Source organism: Anoplopoma fimbria, chromosome 13 (assembly GCF_027596085.1).
Source record: "Anoplopoma fimbria isolate UVic2021 breed Golden Eagle Sablefish chromosome 13, Afim_UVic_2022, whole genome shotgun sequence".
NCBI lineage: Eukaryota > Metazoa > Chordata > Actinopteri > Perciformes > Anoplopomatidae > Anoplopoma > Anoplopoma fimbria.
Window position 1 is genome coordinate 22,311,682 of NC_072461.1, and position 24,462 is coordinate 22,336,143.

The following is a 24,462-nucleotide window of genomic DNA, read 5'->3' on the forward strand; positions in this document are numbered from 1 at the left end:
AAAAAATTACAGGTGATAATGAATTTGACATAGTGAAATAACAAATGAAAGAATGACTTACACAACAACAAAGATTGAATGAGTTTTGAATGGAGCCACATACATGCACAGTATGTCTAAATACCCGCACAATCTATTATATATCAATGAATTCATATACAAAGACATATTAATATACACTGTCATGCACACAGTCTGTATCTTTTATATATTTTATATTTAATGGTTTGTTTAGTTGTTTAACCCCAATTTAAAAGTGAAAACAAAGACAGAGGCTGCAAGTTAGCATTAGCTCAATGCCCTATATTACATTTATTGAATTACTTCTTCCCATATAACAATGTTAATCTGTATTTTCCTTGTTGAACAAATAAATATATACATTTTTAATTATGATATAACATAGTCAACCATGAACAACAATGTCTTCTCTTTTCAGGTTGAGTGCATGCAGTTCATGATTTTCTCTATCTCTTAGCTTACAGTAATTATTTTGGGCGAGGTGCAGACAGAATGCAGTGTGCATGATTCATTTCTCTTTCTTTCAATGGTTGCATGTTACGGAGAACCGGCACAAAGCCCCGTCAGAGGGATGACTGATGCTCTGTTTGGCATGTTGGCTGGAAGAAAAATGTTTGGAGAAGGGTGAAGCGAGCCCTAAATGCAACACCAAGGTCTTATCTTGTTTCTGTAGAACTTCTGCCACTGAAGTCCATGTGAATATTGTTAGATGTTTGAGATAGGAGTTGGATCAAGGCCAGGCTGTGTGAGAACAGGGCTTGAAAACATTAGTTGCTGCAACTGGGGTTAAGGCCTATGCCTCCTATGTAAACCTGTATTCCCAACCGATTCCCAATACCGGTGATACCCCAAAGTAATAGATAATGGTTTTGATTGCTAAAAGTAATAAATAAGCTGTTGACATATCAGCTAAAAGCATGGCTAGACAGTTGAAATACCTAGCTGAAAGTAATGAATAAAAAATCTAAATCACTGTAATAGTTAGCTAAATACCCATTGGTACGCTCTGAATTAATTAAAATGTATTTGAAGTAGTTAAAAGTAAGGAACAAATGGTTAAAATAGTTAAAGAATAGAGATTGAAATAGTAGCATGCAAACATGACCGAGGCAACAAACAGAGACAATTAAATTGTATGAAAACAGTGTTGTGACTTTAACCACTTTTGTTTATGAGTGTTAAAAACACCCGGTTTATAATCCATGTATTTGTGAGAGAATGGAAGGATACAGATGAAGGGGTATATGAGCTCATGGGACAAGGCTTTTTGGGTTATCAGACAAAAAAGGTTGGCAATCACTGCTGAAAGGTGTTTTGGATTGATGCGTCCACAAAATGTTTGTTTGAATCCTTCTTCGTGATGTGTGCATGACAATTAAGGATTTTTCAGAGGGAGTAACTGCTGAAGACGTGAAGAAGCACATGAATAACAGGAGAAAAATGAGACAGCCAGTGAATGTTTGCCTATAGGGAGCTTGTTGCAGAATCAGTTTGACGTTTGCAACGTCCAACATTCAACAGGCTGCATCTACTCTGAGATCAAACCCATCTAGATTACAGTCCTGCAGCCAAGCTTTCAACAAACAAAGGAAATGGCACATTACACCATCCTTTTCTCTGAAAAGTTGAATTGGAGAGAAAAAAAAACCCTCTCAAGTTATTTTACAAATACAAGTTTATTTGGAGTACAGACAAGGAAAAATGAAGGGCTTTTTTTCAGCGCTTGCACTCCATATGACAGCAATTTGGGGGTATTGTGTATTTTGGCCCGGGCGTGTGGTCTATGATAGATGACAGGAGAGAAAATCACGAGCCGCTGGCTCGAGCACAGACACGCAAATTGCTTTCAGCTGATTGCCGTATTCTGCTTGATATTTATCAAGTGGATTACAGTATGCCTCTTTATTTACAGCCAGGAAGCAGCTGATCAATTCCACTAACAGAGGGGAAGAAAGAGAGCTGGTGTTTTTCCTCTGCTGGGTGAAAGTACAAACCTCTCAAGTGGCCAGTGAGCCTTGTGAAATTAAGTGTATCCTCTATTGCATCTTGTTTTACCACCAAAGAGACAACATCCAGTAATGCATATGTCTTATGATTATCCAAAACCAAAACTGATATTCGTTTGTGATGAAACTGATTTGCAAATGTAGCCCCTTTGCAAAAGTAAGGGGTTAAAACACGTTAGCTCCTAATCACTATTAACAAAAATTTGTATCCATATGTAGAATCATAGTCAGCAGGACAAGATTTTGGCATCGGAAGAATTCTGGTTTTCCGTTTGAGCTCTGAGTAGTAGTGAGTAATCATGTTAAAGCAGGCTTTGGTTGAATGCAGGCTTCACTAACTACAGTCTTGCACCTCACGTTGCTAATCGGACTGTAAACAAGTGCAACCCACTGAAAAGGAAGTATTTCCCCGGATATCTGCTGGTTTCACCTTTGCTCCCAGAAGAGTTTCTGTAGTCAGACAGTTAGGCAGTGGGTTCCCAGATTCCACATAAAGTTGGATGGAAATAGTTTTGTTTTGCTTTAAACTGGATTAATTTAGTTTAATAACGAAAGCAAGAAAGGTTAACTGAGAAATTCACAAGATGTTGTCATAAAAAAGTAGGAAGTGAATAGTTTAATTAGTTAAAATAAACAGTTCTAAACAATATTGAAAGCAAACATTAGGGTAAACTAAATTAAAAACATGATAGATGTGAAGGAAGAACGTGGTTGAGCAGTGCATAGGAAAATGAAAGCTAACGCTATTTTCTTTAAAATAGTAGCAGCAATAATGCACATTTTACTATGTTTAATCTCGGTTAATTAGTCTCAATGTTAGTGTTTATGTGTGTGTTTGCAAAAGATTTGAGAAAATGTGAGTTTGACTTTCCATGTTGTTGTTGGCTATGACTTATTTTCTTTGTGTGTGAGGTGGTTTTGGTAATATTTTGTAACCCATTTGAGTGTTGCATATTGTTTTCAATCAATCAAGTGATTTGCTAATCCTAATAGGAAATCTGTGTTATTATTTGTTAATAGTTTGCAGGGAGTTTGATATGTGTCATGTGTTTTCGTTTTCTTTCAACTGAAAGGGTGAAAAGTAATAGTCAGAAACTGTTATTTGTCACATTCCAAATACTTGTCTAGGGTCAGTTATTAAGAAAAGAGCAAAGTGAACTTGAATCAACATACTGCTTTGTTTGGCAGATTCTTTCTTAAAGCCAAGTTTCCACTTCACAACTTTAAAAGACGTCAGATTGCCGTACTGTTCACAATACACAACTTGCTGTCATGTCGTCTTTTTTAAGTTCAACCCACATGACTGAGCGGCAAGACAGGGCATCGCAGGAGCAATCCCCGTAGGTCTCCAAACTTCATTTTGTCAAGAAAAACACCCGCGGGTTGAGTGACACTGGCGTAGAGATGCCTGTTGATGTTGTAGTTGGCTCACGTTTTTACATAACTGTCTGTTTCCACACGTCATTATTTTTTCCCCCTCTGCAGATCAGTCAAATATCATGCAAACATCCAGCGGCCTAGGTGCAACAACAACAACTTATGTCTGTCTTGCAAATGTAACATACATTAAAATTCCTATGGTTACAGGCGACTGCTCAGCCAGATTTCCCCTCAGCCTCCATGTCTTGTGCTCTCATTGGCTGTAGCTCCCAGACAAAATCCCCAACATGTCAAGATATTTAACCTGCTAGATATCTGGAAATGGTTTACGATGCAACATCGGCGAGCAACGGGCAGATTTGTTCCTGAGTTGGGGAATTTGTCAAAAACTCTGAGGACTGATGTCAAGTGGAAAATCAGGGTTAAAGACGTGCAGTGTGAACTAGGCATTAGAAAACTGAGCACAAACAGCCCATCATTCCAGTCTAAAGTCAGCTATATCAATTTAGGCATAATATAGATGAGATGGATGAGATATAGTTTTTAAACCTGCAGTAACACATATTTTGGTCACTTGGGGGCTCTGGAAACAAGTTCAACTGGCACCTTTTAAGTTGATTTGGGATTTTTTTTTTAGCAAACAATTGCTTATTTGGCATTAAGCCATCACAGAGCAACATTATCATTTATTTGGAGTTTGGTTCCTGGCCACTGTTGAACGTTAGTCCAGTATTCACTGTCGTTTAGTTCAGGTTTTGGTCTCTACCATTTTCTAAAGGAAAAATCTTCGTCTTTATCAGCTAAATGCTTCACAATGTTTAGAAGATAGTCGCTAACTGTTTCTCTCAGCTGTTGTTGTATAATGTCTACTATCTGTTGGAGCTTTCTAAATTCTAAGAAAATAACCAAAGAGATATCATCAGGGTTAACTCAGTTTTGGCTTCGAATTTTGAAACACAAAGCTTGCGTTCGGGGTGAGGAGTTCAGGGCTAAAAGTCAGGATATCTCATCTTCTGCCGCCTTGATTTTGATCTTTCTTTTGTCAATCTGTTTCTCACTGAATCGTTGAAGTTCCCCTTGCAAGCAAAAAGGTTGGACTATCCATTAAAAAACTTCTGAACCTCTTCCAGCTTCAGGGTCTCTGATCGGATGCTACGCCTTACCTCTAACCTCCTTTCAAACAGCATAAACAAATTTGACCCCTCAACCTCCCAGAAGATAATTTCTGTCAGCAGTGTATTATTTGTTTGTTGGATATGACAAGGACATGGATCTGTGTGAGAGAACTTGAGAGAGATGTTTGTTTTACTTATTGGCAATTAGTTGTGAACTAAAAAAAATGATGAAAAAAGACAGATTAAAATAAATAGAAAGTTAGTATGAAAGTACGAGATAGTTAAACTAGATTCCTTTAGGCACAATAATTACAGATTTGACAATAATACACACAAAGCTCAATTTCATGAACACGTTGTGATATATCTCTGTGTGATTTTAATTTAGGCCTGCTTTTTCCTCTGATCAGTCTCAGTTTTTTTACCCCAGCTCTTGATATGTTTGAGGACTCGAGCCAATGTCAAAGATCAGCTACTTACCCAATCAGGTAACCAGCTCCAGAAGGAAAATTACCTCCTTCCGACCACTTGCACTCACCTGCAGTGACCCAGAGCAATCAGAGGTGAACGGGGATCCTAATCACGAAAAAACCCTTTTGGTCAGTGCATGCACACCCCACACACTGCACCACCCAACCTCCTCCAACACCACCTCCCACCCCCCCATCCCCCAAGACAGGCCAACTCTGAGGTTCAAGTGTTTAAACTGTCACATCAAATAGGTTCAAACGTGCAGATTACTCGTGCAGGACGCATTGTGTGTTTAGTTTGATGCCGACTGCAATATCCTGCAGCTCTGTTGATCCCCGCAGCTCTCGGGTGTAGAGTGGCGGAGTCGAGCTGTGTCAAGTAGGGGTGGCTGGTATCGGGCACGCTCGCACTCCTGATCAGCCGGGGGAAGTATGGAAGGTGGGACAGGAAACAGGGGAGTGTTTGAGTAGAGAGCGCTGGAAAGGATCTATTGCTTGGAGCACAACCAGGACTCCCTCACTATTTATTTTGATAAGAATAACCCCGGTCATTCAGCAGGAGCATGTGCTACAAAGCAGAGAGTGCACATGCTGGCATAATGAATTATTTATTTTAAGACTTATGGTACTTTCTGGTCAAGTGACACGTGGATGGATACTCAGCTAGCAGTGTTTGCGTTTCATAGACCCTTAACTTTTACGGGCCGCACCATACGCGCTTAAAATTGTGAACACTTGAGATGTGGTGAGTCCGCAAAGTGACTAAATTACACTGAGGGCACTCTGTGTTTTTCTACGGTGAACCGGGCCGGCTCTCAGACAGCTGATGAATGAGTCCAAGCATCGCTCCTCCCACAGATCTCAGATCATCTGTAGCATGTAGTGTAAAAGGTCTGAGGACTGTTTGAACACCTGAACCCAGCTCACAGTACAATATGAGGACCCAGTGACTGATATTCTACAGCAGGGGTTTGCAACCTTTTTTGATATGAAGTGACATTTAAATGAGATATTTTAAGAAGGAGACATTTTTCCACTCATGCAGCCTAGTCTTCGGTAATCATCATGATGATATGTTGCAGCTGGCAGATAAGAGCCAAAGTAGATGATTATTCTCTGTGCGTTTGTCACCTTTCACATTACACATAGTCGTCTAATACACTGTTTATGTACAAAACTGACGAATGCAGCCCTGAGTACAGTTGATTAATTGTGACTTTCCATCACTGATAAATGGACCACCAGCTGACTCCTGTAGGAGTTATGTCCTCCTTTGCAATCAGCTGCTTCTTTAAAAAACAGGTTTAACAAATGATACCTGGTTGGCTGTTTAAGGACCTACCGCTGTGATAACACACGATGCCCTTCGCCTGTACGCCTATCGCCTCTCCGTCAGTTGGGTCGGCTTGTTCCACAACTGGACAGGAAGTCTGCTAATCTGTAACCCGATCCAGGGGGGAAGGAAGCACGTCAGGAACCAGCCTTCAGTGCTTTCACCAATCGTATTCATCAACAGAGCCGGACCGAGGCTCATTTAGAGCGGGAGCATGGCTTAACTAAACATCTTCGCCATAAAATAAATGCTTCCAGGTTACTCCCAGTCCAGGTTCCACTCAGAGGAGCATCTGATCTCAATTACCAGGAGTGCTATAGGAAGCAGCGAGCCTCGGTCTGTAGCCTGAGCCAACAAGCACCATGGCAACCAGCAGCACGACTACGAGCCCCGCACAGATACGAGTCCCTTTCAGGCACTTGTGAGGCGGGAAATGTTGATTTGATAATTAGTTCCTGATGCCTCTCATTCTTTTTCTTATCAATCATGTCTAGGAAACAGAATGTAATTCAAATGTAGTTTGAAGCTGCAGAGGTTGGTTGGTTTGTTGGAAGTACATTGAAGAGTGATGTATGGATGCTCTACAGTCGGTCCACTACGATTTCTATTGTGAAATTTCAACACACAAGAAAAAAATTCCCCAATCTCTGAGGGATGATATCACAATTGTGTTGCAGTATCCAATAATTGGGGGTTTTATACATTCCTACAGTTCCCATAAAGCCCTTGTTTAAGCAGTGGGAGGGGTAAAATGACTTTGCTACATTCAAGTGCTCCTCCTATTTCTAAGATTAAAGGTTTTACTAGAAACACTGTTTTTTATTTTATGGGAACGTATCAGTGTTCCTTCGTACTGCAGTGGCAATTTAGTTGGAGAAAGCACATATTGGCCTATTCAAATCTGTTTCCTAAAAGGTAAAATCTTTGACATCTCTATGTGAAACACACAAAGAGACAGTTCAAGGCCTAAGGCAGAATGTATTGTCTTTCTCTCCATATACATGAAACCATATACCCCAGTGCACAAAATAAAAGGAAAAAAAATAGGTTCAAATAAAACAGGGGTTGAGAACAGTAACGTCCAGAGGAATATAGCCTACAGAATTAGTTGCATACTAATATTATTTACTATTTATGTGGAATGATTGATTAAAGTTATAGTAGAAACACTTTAAAAATGGCGATTAAATAAACATTCAGGCTGTCATTTTTAATGAGAATAGCCAGGATTTATTGTGTGAAGAGAGAAATAAAAGTGTTCTGTAGAGAAAGCATGTAAAACCTACTTTAATATGTTTATGATAAAGTCATAAAATCTACTTTGATGCTTATTTTAATATAACATTACATTTATTATCGAACATGTAGAATTTATTTTATTTTTACTGTGACAAAGCAGATGATTGATCAACATCACTGTAAATGTGGCAGTGTGTAAAGGACCATTTTCAACTACTGTCTCCTAGCCAGATACAAACATTTCAATGATAAATATGATTTTAATTTCCATTTCAGTTAAACAATAGAAACATAAATTAAGTGCTGCAGCGACCCCACTCCCTCGATGTGGCAGACAATACAATACAATACAAATCAAAGTGACAAGAAGCTGAGCTCATGCAGTTTGTCTGTGAACCATGACACATACTGTGATTTCCCCCAAAGATAATAGGACCTTTTCCACGGCTGTTGTGGTTTTTGGTTTTGCAAGACTGATTTGAGACATTTTTGTGTTTTTAATAAGGGCTATATTACTAAAAGGAATTATCATTTGTGATCAAAGTGAATTATGTTCTACATTTGTTGAAAAAAAAGCATATTCAATAAGGTCGATAAGGTCTGCTGGGTTCAAAAAAATTAACTGAACATGTTTTTAGTCAAGATTTGACTCATCTCCATGTGGACAAGCTATTCCCAAAATTGCTACAATATGCAGGAAATTACTTCAGCAGGCAAAAATCTCACATAGGTTTGGCTCCGATAATGTCTCTGTGGAAGGTATCAAAGATCAGAAACTGGCAATTCAACTGCATTGTTTGGGTCATTTTTAAAAAGAAGTCCTCCTCTGTCCTGTGACTCTCCCCTGTATTCCCAAAAAACACAAATCAGACGTTCCCAGTCTGGGTCAGTGTCTCTGTTTGTATGTCTTAAAACTGCTCAGTAAAATCAAAACTTAATGAATAAAGAACGATTCAATCGGCTGAGGAAGATTGTGTAATATTGTCAAAAGCTCCAGAACAGCTACTAAATATACCTCGTGGTGCAGATTGTATTCTCAATATCTGTTCATTGATAATTATACCTTGATGATTAATACCACGCCGAGGCCAAGTGCTCCTCATTCTACATTGAATTACACTGTTAGAGCATAGCATATTTAATCTTTCATACGTAAACAGTAAATGCAAATACTCTTATTGGTTTATGTTTGCAACACTATGATCAGTCTTGCAGGATGCAATTTCCCCCAAAAAATCACTGTAGTTAGATAGAGATAATAATTTGTAATTGTATTATCTTGCACACACAGAAGTTGTAATGAGGGTTTCTATTGCACAAGACCATTTAGGGGTTACTGGGATATTTAGTACTGACATGTGTGAGGGTCGATTTTTAAAAAAATAAAACTTGCTTTTAATTCACTAAATTTGAAATTGAATGGTTTTATTTAAACAAGTGAAGACCTGGACGTTATAGTAATTTGCCAGCAGGTGGAGATAGAGCGCTTTGAAATCTTCCTTGAGCATCCTTAACTGTTTCCTTTCACTGTAATGATTTGACAGGACATTTAAAGCAAATAATGTTCATAATTTAAAGACTTTTTAAACACTAGATGTAATTCTGAGATCAGTTTGCCCACCACATCTGGTTTAAAATGATCAAATCAAAATGATGATATGCCAGTGGCAGCAGACTTTCTTTGACATTTTTTGCAGACTAAATGGAGGAAGTAGAGGAGACTGTGTCACCGCCCATTCTCTGTTGTTATAAAGCCTGTCTGATTTCAGGCCTATGGGTTGGTATGAAGAAAGCAGCCAACCCATGTCTCTCAGATTAACACTGTGAACTAACATTTTCAGACAACTCTAATTTCATTTTGAGCCCTCAGAGAACAATCCACTTGTGGGAAACATGAAGGGTGAGTCCTCAAAATAATAAATTAAACAAACAAAATTTTATTTTTTTACTGCAAGATAATATTTACCTGTTTTTTGTAGAGTTTAGCATCTTCTCCATCTGGTTTCTCAACCTGTTGCTGCTGGAGAGCTCATCATGTGCTGCTGACTCAAGTGTTGGTAAGCCGTTTTCTTTCCCCCTCATCACAACAGGTCGTATTGTTTAGACTGATCATTTGAGAATTTGGTTGAGGTTGTAGTGATTATACTAACTGTGTTTCATGATGATACATCATTTATTTTCTTTAAAATAAAGGTTTTAGTACAAATCTGAGATACTGTAAAGATTTGTTACCGATGTCCACCATATTCTGTGAACATAGAGGGTTCTTTGCATTAATGGTCATATTTAAAACAAGTATATGCTGCATCATTTGTTAAATTTCCAGGCACAGAAGGATCACAATGATTGCCTGAATTGTGATGTTCACTCTGCTGTGCTTCTGTTGACCCCTGATTGACTTTATGGTGTTTGGGGTTTTGGCCGACAGTTCAGTAATTTGTTGAAGAAGTGAAGGGACTTAAACTTACAGATATACAGGTGGGTACAGGTTCCAGATTTAAGGGATAATAGTTAGTGTATTGTATGGGTTAGGAAAGGCACAAAGAAACATTGATAATCCGGCAGGGAATGAGTGGAATTAGGCCTCTTATATACTGAGGGCTGATGATGGAAAGTGGAAACAGGTGAGCAGGTGGATGTGAGAGACAGGTGACTGAGACAGGTGGGTGAGTCTGAGTGGATGGACGGAGAATGGCAATGTAGGGGGAAATGAGAAGTGGCTGGTGACGGGGACAGATGGCAGGCTAAGTTGCATTAAAACAACCGAGACGGACATAGTGACAGAAAGTGAAATAAATGCCAAGTTTACTATATTAAATTACTATATTATATCTTAATATTGTCTAGTAAAGATTGACATTTATAAGCTACAATCACTTTTTTTAATCGCATGTCATCAATGATCGCAATAAGCCAATATTGTAAATTCAAGTTAAACACAGAAAATAACATTTTTCAATAACAGAAATATTGGAAAACAGCTTCAGCAGTGGTGAATGAAGTATTGAGATCATTTACTTAAGTAAATGTGGCAATACCACAAAATAAAAATACAGTCCAGCAATCATAATTTTACTTAAGTAAAAGCATAAAAGCATTAGCACCAAAATACACTTAGAGTTTCAAACATATAAATACAAATTAGGATTAGCTTCATATATGGATGTATGAATAAACTGTGACTCTTTTTTCCCCCAATAAGAGTGTTTAAAGAGTGTAATACATACTATAAGCAATGGTATGAAAAGTAGGAAATAGAACTGAAATACCTCTTAACCTTTGGTGTAGACTGACACTGATTACATTTAACTAGAAATAGGCTCAGTTTGCACTAACTCATGCTATGTGCAATAATAATTATGTTTATCTGCTTCCCTGATAAAATATATATACCTACATACCAACACATTTGTGCTATTTAAAACAGCTCATGCATGCATTCATACAGTTCTCCTTTTAGAGACCTAAATGTATTTCTTGTTCATGTAGGGTTTGCATGCTTATCTCTCCTCTCATTCATAGCTAATGAGGAAGAAAAAACTGCAGTGTCCCATTATCACATTGAACTTCTGCAAGTATGAAGGGCGGGCAGGAAGTCCTAGTACATCTGCAGAGTGTTACAAGATATGAGGGAGGGTGTCGGGGGCAGTGCGAGGCAGCAGCAACTTTTTACAAGCAGTGAAGTCTTAATATAGTTAAACACTTCCTGTAAACTGTATGTATTGAGTGAGTGGTGGTAATGAGGGCGGGTGGTGGACTTCTCTGACACGCTTGACACGCACAAACACACACAGTAATATGTAAATTAATTTAACATTTTCAGGTCGTGGCTGCACGGTGGTGTAGTAATAACTTTTATTTATATAGCACTTTTAAAAACAGAGTTTACAAAGTGCTTTGACAGACAAAGCAGAAAAAGCAAGGCAATAAAACAACAGAAAGCTCAACAATGAATAAATAAATAAACCACTGTCATTTAGTTCAGCAGGGGCAACATTATTCCAATTATTCTTTCATAGAGAGTAAGTTGAATTTTCTCCTCGTTTGCAGTGAATCCCTGTTGTTATTACCCGTGTCAGAACTCAGGAGTGTGTGTGAGATTTGGTACAGATGGTTACCAATGTGACTGCACTCGCACCGGCTTCTATGGAGAGAACTGCACTGTTCGTAAGTACAGAAAAATATGCATTTAGGACACAAAACTGCATGTTGATGTGGTGGTTAATTTAAAACTCACCACCCTAGTGACCTTCAAGTGAGACGCTGGTCAACCTCCCAAGTACCTGTTAGCTCCAGTGCTACTTAAATGTGACATTTAACCCTAGCTAAACACCATACTAACCCTAACCACTCTAATGCTCTTCTTGTTTTATTTAAATGATGAATAGTTTAAAAAAAAAACACAAAGAAAGGGTTTTTACAATGATCTATAAAGTTTGCAGTTGTATATATTCCTAAATTGTTATAACTACATTGTGCATTAGATCCCCTGCAGCTCATATTCAGATGGTTAAGGGTCAAACAGTCCAATTGACCTATCGTAATCCTAACCCTTAACCACTTTAGGAACTAAATAACTAAAAACATAAAGCAAGTGTCATTTTGAAGGAGAATAAACACAATCCCAAGGGATGTTTCACAACCTGAAAACACAAAGGTTTTACTTACAGTATTAATGGCTTTAATGTGATCTATAAAGCATTGATAAATAGTCACAATTTATGAACCCTGTATGAAGGCAGATTTATTAGAAGTTTCTCTAAATATTATTTATTCTATCTTTGTGTGCAGCGGAGCTCTGGACCAGAGTTCGTCGCACGCTGAAGCCGAGCCCTTCAGTAGTTCACTTCATCCTCACCCACTTCCAGTGGTTCTGGGACCTCGTCAACAACTCTTTCCTACGAGACACAGTCATGAGATTGGTGCTGACGGGTAGGTGAAAAGGGTTCAACGTAAAAAATAATCTGCATCCCCCCAACAAGTCAATCAATCAACAGAATCAAACAACCACAGCAGATAAATCGACACGACTGACAATGTTCTCCCGCCATTTTCTACAGATCTTTGCTGTTATTTATTTCACAACATGACAGTTTGATATACAGTATTGGCAGGAGTTTGTTGCGACACATTTTGATAAATATATTTGTGAGTTCAAGGCATTTTTTGATAAGACCTGGTGGATTAATTGTAGTAATACTGTGAGAAGTAAGGAAGAGAGGTCTGAGTGGGTTTGCCTCACCCATAGACACAAAAATGTTTGCATACAGGCATGTGTATAGATAAAAACAGCTGAGTCAACGCAAAATAAATTTGAGCAGTAATTAATCTTATAATACATTTTTAAAGTGTATCTGGAGTTTTTCTTTTTGATACAGAACAAGTTTTGAGAGCATGCAAGATTTGTGACTGCAAACAGTTATTTGAACCCAGAAAAGAGGAACTGAGTGACACAAATTATCAGATATATAAGATACATATAGTATCTCACCAGCCTTATCCCTTAAATATTTATATAGATTAGGGAATGAATCAGCTGTCTTAACATTCTGGTTCATTTATTTCAGTGAGCCAACAAAAATGGAAAATAAATGAAAAATAAGTTTGTAGTTCACAACATTTTCTTATTTGCTCACAAAGTCCGAAGCGACCTTATTCCAAGCCCTCCGACCTACAATACCAAGTATGGATACCTCAACTGGGAGGCGTACTACAACATCTCCTACTACACCCGTCTCCTCCCTCCGGTACCTGAAGACTGCCCTCTGCCGATGGGAACTAAAGGTGAGACCTGCACAACAACTGCACACAGAGGAAAGTGTTCCCTATGGAAATCTTTAACTGTTTCTTTCTCAACAGGTAAATCTGTTCTTCCTGATCCCAAAGTGTTGACTGAGAGGTTTTTCAAGAGGAAGACATTTAGGCCAGACCCTCAGGGAACCAATCTGATGTTTGCCTTCATGGCCCAACACTTCACCCACCAGTTTTTCAAGACAGACCATAAAGTTCAAGGTGGCTTCACCAAGGCTTTAGGACATGGGGTGAGACACATGCAGTACTGACAGTTAAGCAGTCAGCCACACGCAGAATGTATTATTACAAAATAATAAATACCTGTTACCTTTAATGAATTCATTGTTGGTTGTGAATGTGTTTGACTTTTTGAATCTATTGACAAATTAATGGATTTTTTTCTCACCAGGTGGATGCGGGCAATATCTACGGAGACAACCTCATTAGACAGCACCACCTCCGGCTTCATACAGATGGAAAGCTGAAATATCAGGTAATAAAGAAAGGCTATTGACTTTTTTTGCAGAGCGTTAGATGAGAAGGTCGATCAATCAATCTCGGCTGTATCGTAAATATGTCGCAAGAGCCAGCTGCCAGTCAAGGAGATTTTAAAGAAGAGATGTCACAACTTCATAACACGTTATGTCATTACAACACGTGCGGAGAAATCTGGTCTTTACTTAATGACATGCTCACTAGTTGAAGCATAATCAGAATACATGAGGATGATGTATTGGTTTCACTGCGGCGTCCACAGGAAGGGTGTCGTTGCAGCCTACTTTATGTGAGAAAATTATAGTTCTGCAATCATTGAAATTAACTTTATTAACAACACACAAACAAAGGGTCTCTCTTTGAAAACGTTCTACAGTAACGACCGCCATACATTCGAGTATACCCAAAAAATCGACATCGAGCACAACTAAAGATCACCTATGCATACACATCCCTTTATTTCTGGTACCGTCTGCAGCTACTATCCAACATAACGGCTCCAGTTTCCCTGCACATGTATCACATCCCATTGCTCAAGACAGTGTAACAATCTAGAGTCAATAGCCTTGCAGCAGGTTAGCCTATCTTAGCTTAGCATAAAGACAGGAATTGGGGGAAACAGCTAGCTTGGCTCTATCTGAATGTAACAAATCCACCTACCAGCATCTTATTCGTTTAATCCACCAAAAAACTGTGATGTAAAATTGTTTTGGCTGAGCTTACTATCGGCAAGAAATTAGCCAATTGTTGCTTTATAAATGTCAAATTGTTTCTTAAAAGGGCCTTCCTCTTATATATATATGTAAGCATCAGCTGGTTAGCTAAAAAGGGTTTAGCTTAGTTTAACTTCTTGTAAGGATTAAATAGATAAATAAAAATATTTTATCTAACTTCTGAGAATGTTTATTTTCAGATAGCACTGATTGTGATGGCGATAAAGTGGTTGAAGATGATCTCTTGCACGTATGACTGCTTGCTAGCTTGCCTTTGACGTGCTTGTGATCAGGGTTTGATAAGGAACTTCCTCAAACCATTGTTATCTAAAAGCCGCTCTGCATGAGGATGTCTGTTCTGTAGCAGGCCTACTTTATCACCACAGTATTCACAAGTCAGCCATTATCTGTGCACAACAAAACTGTTTTTGGCCAGGGGTATTCAAAAGTTTAAATGGTTCAAAATGACATTTTCAAACTCTCTCTGAAATACTATTTTTGTTTGTTCACAGTTGGTAAATGGTGACATATACCCTCCTACTGCATCTGAGGTCCCTGTGCACATGGTGTATCCTGAAAACTTCCCTCCAGAGAAGCGTCTGGTCATCGGTCAGGAGGTGTTTGGCCTCCTGCCGGGCCTCACCATGTACGCCACCATATGGCTGAGGGAGCATAACAGAGTTTGTGACATCCTGAAGTCAGAACATCCCACCTGGGACGACGAGCAGCTCTTCCAGACCACCAGACTCATCATCATTGGTGAGGGCGTCAGGAGCCAATATATATTTAATTATTCTAAATAATAAAAAACTTTTTTTTGACCATGCAAAATCCTGTCAAAATCCTTTTTTTCAAGATTATTTTATTTTCAGTAAAATCCAGTTAAATTATCTTTAGGGCTAAAACCACCTATTTTTTTGTTATTGATTAATCTGCTGATATTTGCCTAATGAATTCCTTCATTATTTGGTGTTTTAAAACATCAGAAAACTGTGAGACATACCTTAAGTGAATTCATATAACGTCTTGTTTTGTCCAACCACTATTCCAATTATTATAAGTTAAGACCAAGAAAAGCACCTAATTAGTGGAAGCTGGAAATGTATAATCTTTGCATTTTTGCTTGCAAAGTGACTTGCAAGATTAGTCGATTACCAACATGGATGGCCATCAATTTTCTGTCAATCAACTAATAGATGAATTAACTTATCATTTCAGCTCTAATGTTTGGTTATTAGTAGTAATTTTGATAAAGTTTGGCTCATTGTGTGACATCAAGTGATGAATTTTTTTCGTTCTTTGTCCCTCAGGAGAGATCATCAACATTATAATAGAAGAGTACGTGCAGCATCTCAGTGGTTACCTGCTGAATCTGAAGTTCGATCCCACCTTGCTCTTCAGCTCACGTTTCCAGTACAGCAACCGCATCGCTCTGGAGTTCTGCCACCTCTACCACTGGCATCCGCTCATGCCTGACAGCTTCCTCATTGACGGAGATGAAATCCCGTACTCCCAGTTTATTTACAACACCTCCCTCCTCATGCACTACGGGGTGGAGAAATTGACGGATGCCTTCTCCCGACAACCTGCAGGACAGGTAGATAAGTACCTACAGTCTTGTTAGTGTAGTTCCTTTTTTACTTGTACTTAAATATTTACATTTAATGTGACTTTTTACTTCTACTTCACTACATTTCAGAGGCAAATATTGTACTTCTTACTCTACATTTACCCCTCAGCTGTAGTTATTAGTTACTTTTTAAATCAAGATTTTACATTAACTTTATTGCTTCAGATATTCACGAGTTTACAGAAAGATTAATACAATTATTTTATTAAAGAATTTGTTTAAGTCCCCAAGAAGTAAAATACAAATTAGTGTAACAGAGCTTGTTTTTTTTCTTTCCATCCTGTCCCATTGATACCCCGACCCCTCAGATGTAACTTGTGACTCTTTGGAGGGGCCTGACCCCTATGTTGACAACGACTGGATTAAGCTATCTTCCTGTATATAAAGTGCTTAAAACAAGCTCCACCTTGACCAGCTACTACAGCAAAATGCAACTTATACATTGATGCATCAGTATTTGCTAATTAAACTTTTATACTTCTCTGTAAAGCTACTAAGAGGAACCTAATTATTGTGTTCCACCTATATTCTGGACAAAAGCCGTAGTGTTTCCAGGACCAGATTCCCTTTAGAAAACTTCTCATTTTACTGCAGCGGGGTCTGACAGTCTGCTCCGCTCAGTCTTGGTTTTGGATCTCTCGTTCCTTCCTCCCCTGCAGCGGGCTCAACAATGCGGCCTAATTCTCTAACAGCTTATCGTCGGTGTCTGCACCCAGCAGGCAACGGTGGACCAGCGAGGAGAAGCTCTGCTCCTGGTCCGAGCCACATATATTGACTCTCTAATTAAAGACAGAGCATATTATACTTGGAAACACTTTTACATGACTCCTCTGCTCTACCATTGATCACAAACATGACTTCAGGAATATATGAAAGGTCAAACAAATGTGAGAGGATCTTTCGTGCAGGTCACAGTTATTGTGAAACATGTGGCAAGACTTGTATTTAAAAGCACTAAACGACTGTGTTCCTTAATTTGTCAACATTAAAGCAAACTTCCCCTCTAAATTACTTCCTTAAAATCAAATAAGAGAACATATTCTCAGATATTGTTCAGCTGCATAATTTGCTTGCAACACTTTTTCTGAGAATTAAGATACACACTTATCAGAGTGGTTTTTTTTGTGTAATCTGGCGGGTTGTATTACTACGAAGACTTCAGTTCTACAGTAACTTCTTTGTGTTTCAGATAGGTGGAGGTCACAACTCTCATGCAGTAGTGCTCAAAGTGGCAGAAATGGTCATCAAAGAGTCCCGAACAACACGCGTGCAGCCCTTTAATGAATACAGGAAGAAGTTCAACCTAAAGCCATACACCTCTTTTTACGACTTAACTGGTAAACGGGAATAATTAAATATTGCTTTTTTGCTTTTCATTTCAAATTTGACATTTCTTTGCCACAGTTGTTTGTCAAATGATTTCAGGAAAAACGAACATTATCGTTGCAGAGATTAAGTAGGTATTTTTCCCTTTTATTTTTTGTGGTAACTAATATCTTATTAAGAGTTATAAAAACTCTACTTCCTTTGCACTTATTTGCCCGATTTTTTAAGTAAACTGTTACATAATTTTGTATCTCGTATAAGCAGCATTGTAGGATTAAGATCACTTTTTGTTATCAGCTCATATACCTTAAAAAAAGCAAGTTGCTTCTTATATTTTTTCCATCCATTATCTCTCCAAATCACAGTAACAGAACGCCTGAGAACGTCAGAGCAGTTACATTGTTTCAGCAGTTGCCACAGCAGTTACGTTGTTCCATTAAGTTGTTAACATTATTTAAACACAAAGCAATATGTTCTTTTCAAACCTTAACAAACTAGTGTTGTTTCCTAACCCTAATCAACTGTTTCACAACGTTAACCACGCGGCATAATGTGTTTCTGCAAGTGTTATGAAACGTATTTATGAAATATATTTTTTTTTGGTTGCGAAACATGGACATTCAACGCCACAATGCCAACATTTCTTCTTGCAACCTATTTTCAAGAAGAATTTGCATAAAACAAGAGGTGTTGAGATGATAAACGTGTTTTTGATAGTGGATAAAAGGAAAACCTAATTTAATCTGTGTGACACAAACAGTGGGATCTGGTGTAAAGTTATAAAATAATAGTACGGGTTTGTTTCACAACCTCTTCGTTTATTTACTGCTGTTTTCTATCTTTTCCAAACAGATGACATAGAAATGGCCCGAGGCTTGGAGGAGCTTTATGGTGACATAGATGCTCTGGAGCTCTACCCCGGTGTCCTGCTGGAGAAAACGCGTCCTGACAGTCTATTTGGTGAGAGTATGGTGGAGATGGGTGCTCCCTTCTCCCTCAAAGGCCTGATGGGAAACCCCATCTGCTCCCCTGAGTACTGGAAGCCCAGCACCTTTGGGGGAGAGACGGGTTTCAATATCGTCAAAACCTCCACTCTGAAGAAACTGGTGTGCCTCAACACCAAGTGGTGTCCCTACGTGGACTTCCATGTTCCACGAAATGAGGAGGAAACAAAACCAAAGAAATTATCAACTGAACTTTAATAATCATAAATCTTTAATTAATAATCTGACTGTGGAAGATATAGTAGTTGTGTTTTATACCTTTACATCTTTGCCATAATCTCATTTAGACCGGATTTAAGGAGAGGAGTGATTTTTAATTCTACATGTGCTAATTCAGTGGTTTGATTCATGCCTGCATTTAATGACATTATGTTCATTGAAGCAGGTCTACCTCCTAAAAATACAACTGACAGTCATGAGCAAGAATATTCCTTCTGGACATCGGAAAAGTATTATAATTTGCTAAAGTATATCTCAGTATGATTATTGAGATCTGTATTTGTTTCCTCTTCTTTTCAGAGTGGAGGTATTGTATCACTATATATCTTCCTGAGAACCAAAACATACCTAAACATGTGATGTAGAAATGATTAGAAAAGACTTAATTCACTGTATTTTGTATTGCTAAAAATCAAAGTAAGAACTAGTTTAAATATTTGAAATAATGATTATTGTTGTTGCATATTAGTAGAAACATTCATGATTTTGGTTAAAATTACATCCCATAAATGTTTATAATCTGTACCAAAGAAAATGTTTTTTCCAATTTAAAAAAATAAAAGTTACTATTTGGCCATTCCACTTCGGGTATTGAGGGTTTAAGTACCTTGGATCAGAAGCAACTCCTCAGGATGGAGGGGTGCAGATCAAACCAGTCAGATATTGTACTGCAACAATCAGGAGTAGATCCCTCACTGGCTTCCCACGGTTTAACTCTGCCAGTTGAGTTGGTTAAAGTCCACGTGTGTAAATTAAACCCAGGTCTCTTCATCTGTGGGTTTACTCGACACTTCCAGGGCTTCAGTTATATAAACTCATTCTTACCCCATGCTTAGCTCACATGCTAAACTAAAAGGGTGAACCTTATTCCTGCCTAGCATCAGCATGTTAGCATAGTCATTGTGAGCATGGTAGCATGCTTACATAAGCATTCAACTCATTGCAGTACCTCATAAGTTCACTCCTCTAACCTCTTAACATGGGCGTCGAAATAAAGTAGGCGTTACGCAGCTGCAAGCATAGTTACAAACTCTTAGTCTTGTTACTTTTTTCTGTAGTTTTTACTTGTGTTTCTTTATAATTTGAACTAAGAAAAACCTGCAATCACAATACTAAATGGTTAAATGTCTGTTTAAGTTATCATATTGACCATCTGACAGGCAGCAGAGGGTGGTGTGTCATCTTGTAGCATATGTGTGAGAAAAGGGATCACAAGCAGGCGGCTGTGGTTTGTGGTTATTTCACTTTTGTACACTATATACGTCTGATACAGTATGGAACAGTACCATCAGTAACCATGCCACGTTATTCTGGTGGTAAATTCATTATGGTTCAAACATTGTTATGAAAAAACAACTATAAATACAAACAAAGAGATTAGAATTTACTACTGCATTTACGGTTTTGTAGACACACATCTAACTTAAATATATATTTTAGGAAGTAAGACCAAAATGAACATAGAACATGCTCTCTTATTATTTAGAGAACGTTTCAACTTCTAGATGGCAACAAAAACAGTATTTTCGGCCTGTGTTTCTTGGCCTTGTTCATGGAAGACATTTTTTACATTTCACAGTAGGACAAGCACATGTGTAAATTATGAAATTATTGATGGCTGAATTCCATTTAGTTGCTTCAGTTATAGGGTCCTGGTATTGTGCATGCTGTACATGTGTGCAAGTCTCTGTATTAACTTTAGAGATTCAACCTCTCAATAACTACATGAGACAACAAGCACTCACTCCATAGAAAAATGATTTAAAGGAAATACCCTAAAAGTATATATAATATACAGCCAGTACTTGGTTAATAAAACATCTTGTAAATAGAAATGCAAATTGAAAAAGCAATATCCCTCTTAATTCCCTGATTAAATTTGTCTTGTGACTTGATTTGTGAATTCAGCTGCTTCTTCATCTTTCAAAACCTGCCTACTTTTTGATGTATTGCTTTTTTTAATTTGAGGAAGGCAGAGTGCAATCAATTGTAATCAAAAGTATGCATTCAGAGAGCTCTGGATAAAGTAAAAACTCACATCTAAATGAATTTAACATGTACATTTATAAGACAGGAGCAGAAAAAGGATTGGATGCACATTTAGTTTGAATAATAAGCATGGTGCTCTGATCCTACATGTAAATGATCCAACTTTGTTGCGTTGGGTTGTCTACATAGTCCGTGCTCATAAAGACTGCCTAAGTTCATCAGATATGGAAGCTGACTCATTGTGAAAAATGGAAATTTCAACAGTAATTTAACCAAAATTAATTCATGCTTAGCGTGAATCTGAATGCTATAAATACTGCAATTAGGAGGAACATTTTACTATATTTAAGTGGGTCGCATCCAGGTCTATTGAACATTTTAACTTGTCTCCTGGGCTCCCCTCGAGGAGATCCATATTGTGCAAAAACAGCTTAGGCCTGAAAGTACGTGTATCGTGTCCTTGAATGAGTTACCACTCTGAGGAGGAGTATGAAGTTTGATGCAAATTGTGGCCATGTGGTGGTAAGGGTTTTCAAAGTACCTTACTTCACCCAGTATCTTTGCCTCTCTCTCTCTCCCCCATGTAATACTTTATCTTGTAACTGGTTGAGGTGAAACTTATTAATATATTGCCTTTTGCCTTTAATCTAACAAATCATATTTTACATACATGTGGGTAAAACATTTAACTAGGGAGTAACTTTTAACTTTAGCTCTTGTACTGCAGTAAAAAAAGTACAGAAAAAATCCTTCTGAAACGTGTTGAAGTAGATGTATAAAGTAGCATGGGATTGAAATACTCAAGTTTAATTCCAACACTGCCTTAACTACTCCCTAGATTGTGTCTAGGCTGAAAAATAAATCAGCCCCACTTTTGTCAAAACATATAGGATTGAGTATGGATATCTTAACTAGGAGTTCAACTACAACTTCATCTACTAGACCAGGATCATCCTCCTGAGGGCACTACTTTACCCATTGGAACCAAAGGGGAAACCTATTGTTGTCTTCTTGTTAGAGCCTTTCTGAGGTCTGTTCAAAGGTATCATACATAATTGTTATAGTTCTGTATTTAATTAATTCTGTCATTTCTGAGAGTACACGTTGCTGTTTATGCATCTGTACTTTTTTGAATTGTTGTACACTTACTGAAGTAACAAAAAACTTGTACCTGTTCAATTAGGATATTAAATTGAATGTATTTTCAAATGCCAAAAGGTGTGTTTAAAAAATAGCCAAAATGTTTTGTGGTGGAGCTGTTGAAACATAAGTAGGTTGTTTCTTCTACCATGTGGACTGATGACTGAGAAGACACTGATACAGGATGTGCTTTTAATGAAGTTTAAGATAAGATAATACTTTATTAGTCACGCAGCGGGGAAATTTACAGCACATATTTATAGAGCTTTTAATAAGGATCAGCAACTTACATACTTTATATCAAAAATAAGATTCTCAGGCCACCATGTCTGAACTACATGCAAAAATATCACTTAAGTCTTTGGTTGTATTGTTTAAATGTTTATTGATACAGCCCCTCTTACCCTCCTTTGGTTTCAAAAAAGGTGTTAACAGTCAAGTAGCTTGATATAAGAGAATGAGCGAGTCACTGAACAAACAGAAATGCAATATTTTGTGACAAAGTAAAGTATCCTTGGCTGTTTCACTAGATAAATCAATACTGTACACATTTAAGTCTTACTGTACTTGAACTGACCCATTACATATAACACAATGTAAATCGCATGAAACGTGATTCCTATATAACAAATAATTTAAACAAAATTCAACATGCACATTTTCACTTTCCTATTTGAGTAGTGAAATAAAGAGTATAAAAAAAGCAAGACTTTTCAGAAGTAGCCTGAACTACAGTCAAACTGTAACATTATCATTAATGTAATACAGAAAGTGCTGTGCTAAAGCTATCAAATTACACATTTACAAAAAGTTTTGATTTTTGATTTAGATGAGGATATCAATATCACTCTCGTGTGTGTGTGTGTGTATAAGCCTAGCTTAGCATGAAGACTGAGGCAGGTGGAAGGTACCAGCACCTCTTAAACTCAGTAAAATGTAAGTAGCATGATGTTTATTGTTTGTATAATTTTTACAAAACAGAAAGCTGACAAGTTTTTATTTTACAGGGAGTTTCACAATTTAATTACAATTCTTGTGAACAGTCAAGAGCAGTAGAGATGCTGCACAGGTGAACGGATAAACTGTTGTTGGCACAGGAAATCGTTACTTTACGACTCCCTCTGAAACCACTAATTGTCTGTCTTTACATTTCAGTCAGTGTGCAGATTCAACAAAGAAGATAAATCCTGTTTTATATTAATTAGTAGGTGTTTTTTTTACTTTATCAGAGCCAGGCTAGCTGTATCCCTCTGCCGCCAGTCTTTATGCTAAGCTAATCACCTCAAGGCTCTAACTCCATACACTTAAAGACACTGTTAAGTAAAAAAAAATGTTTTCCAAGTTCTAAACCTGCGACCATGTGCAAACTGCTCAGTCATATTACAAATATATTTCATAAAATATATTTGTAAAATGATATATGATATTATGTAAGCATGTCCTGGAGTTGATGCCTTAATTTGGAGCTACTTACTCTGATGAAATCTCGCAGTCGATTGGTCGTTCTCCTGACGGTTAACTACCTGGGGACTGAACAGAGGTGCAGCCACTGAAGTGGAATGAGAGACTGAACTGATATGAGTGCTAGTGCCTACTGCCGTCGAAGCAGTGGCTGCTGGGTAAAAATGAACATCTACCGCCACGGTAGTGAGGCCCAAGGAGACGTGGTGAGTAAGGAGCATGGGAGGGTTGCCGTGTGAGATGCTGAGGCTGTGGTGGATGGGTGCTCCACATGCCTCAGCACTTTGCAGGGTTAAAGAGGAGCGCAGACCCTCCTCACGTCTGGATGGGGGAGAGGGGGAAGGTGATCGAGAGGGTAAGGACGATGGGGGAGGCAACGTGTCCTGGCATGGGCTGCAGCGGTTGTCTTCTCTGTTACTGGTCCAGTCCTCAGCACACTGCAGCTGGATGCTGGGCTGCGACAAACTGCAGCCCTTCTCGTCCTCCAGAATGGGATCAATCTGAAATAGTATAACAATAGTAATCATAATTTAACTGATTTGATCAAATAAAGGTTACCACGCCTGATCACACCATGAGGTTTGTAATTCTAACTTCACATCAGAAAACAAAAATGTTGACAAAAAGGTAGATGGCTGTGCTGTTGTTAAATCTTTGCCACTTGTGAGGCAAAGGGTTGCACTAGTGGACATGTGCTGCCATTTTGTTATCATAAATTCAATTTAGCATTTAGCATCACTTATTTCATAGTATTCGGACTAGACAGTTAAAACCAAAAATGATGAATATCTTGCAACAGATGTAATCTTTTTTATTACATGATTTCTTTATTACCCACAATTCAACCTCACTGCTTACAGGTTGGATGGAGATGTGGATATGCTATGGTAACAGCAAATGTAGCGCTGAGCCCTTAGCACCATGCAGAGATTGCAAGTTGGCTGAATAGGTCTGGTAAACTCGAGTCTTTCTAACTCCAACATTTTGTTGACTCGAGGAATGACATGGCTCAAGGAAATGGAGCTGTGGTACAATCGTGCCGCCTTGTTTGTTTAATCTGTTCAATGCCTGAGAACTGACATTTCTCTAAAATTTTGTTTCTGTGTTATCAAACCTTTGTGTCGAGAA

The 24,462-nt window shown here is 38.1% G+C and overlaps 1 protein-coding gene across 1 annotated transcript; it reads left to right on the plus strand.

Moving 5' to 3' along the window:
- Positions 1 to 9,354: 9,354 nt before the first annotated feature.
- ptgs1 (prostaglandin-endoperoxide synthase 1) lies at positions 9,355 to 19,324 on the plus strand. Its single transcript, XM_054610851.1, has 11 exons — positions 9,355 to 9,464; positions 9,544 to 9,621; positions 11,615 to 11,731; positions 12,356 to 12,496; positions 13,205 to 13,348; positions 13,424 to 13,605; positions 13,767 to 13,850; positions 15,078 to 15,324; positions 15,876 to 16,162; positions 17,385 to 17,532; positions 18,374 to 19,324. The coding sequence occupies exons 1-11, from the start codon at positions 9,458 to 9,460 to the stop codon at positions 18,721 to 18,723; spliced, it is 1,785 nt and encodes a 594-aa protein (XP_054466826.1). The 5' UTR covers positions 9,355 to 9,457; the 3' UTR covers positions 18,724 to 19,324.
- The last annotated feature ends 5,138 nt before the right edge of the window (positions 19,325 to 24,462 follow it).

What these genes read in the sequence shown, in the direction of transcription:
- ptgs1 (XM_054610851.1), top strand. An exon ending in TCTGCCGATGGGAACTAAAG is followed by an intron (nt 13,349 to 13,423) that starts GTGAGACCTGCA and finishes CTTTCTCAACAG; the next exon opens with GTAAATCTGTTCTTCCTGAT. An exon ending in CACCAGACTCATCATCATTG is followed by an intron (nt 15,325 to 15,875) that starts GTGAGGGCGTCA and finishes TTTGTCCCTCAG; the next exon opens with GAGAGATCATCAACATTATA.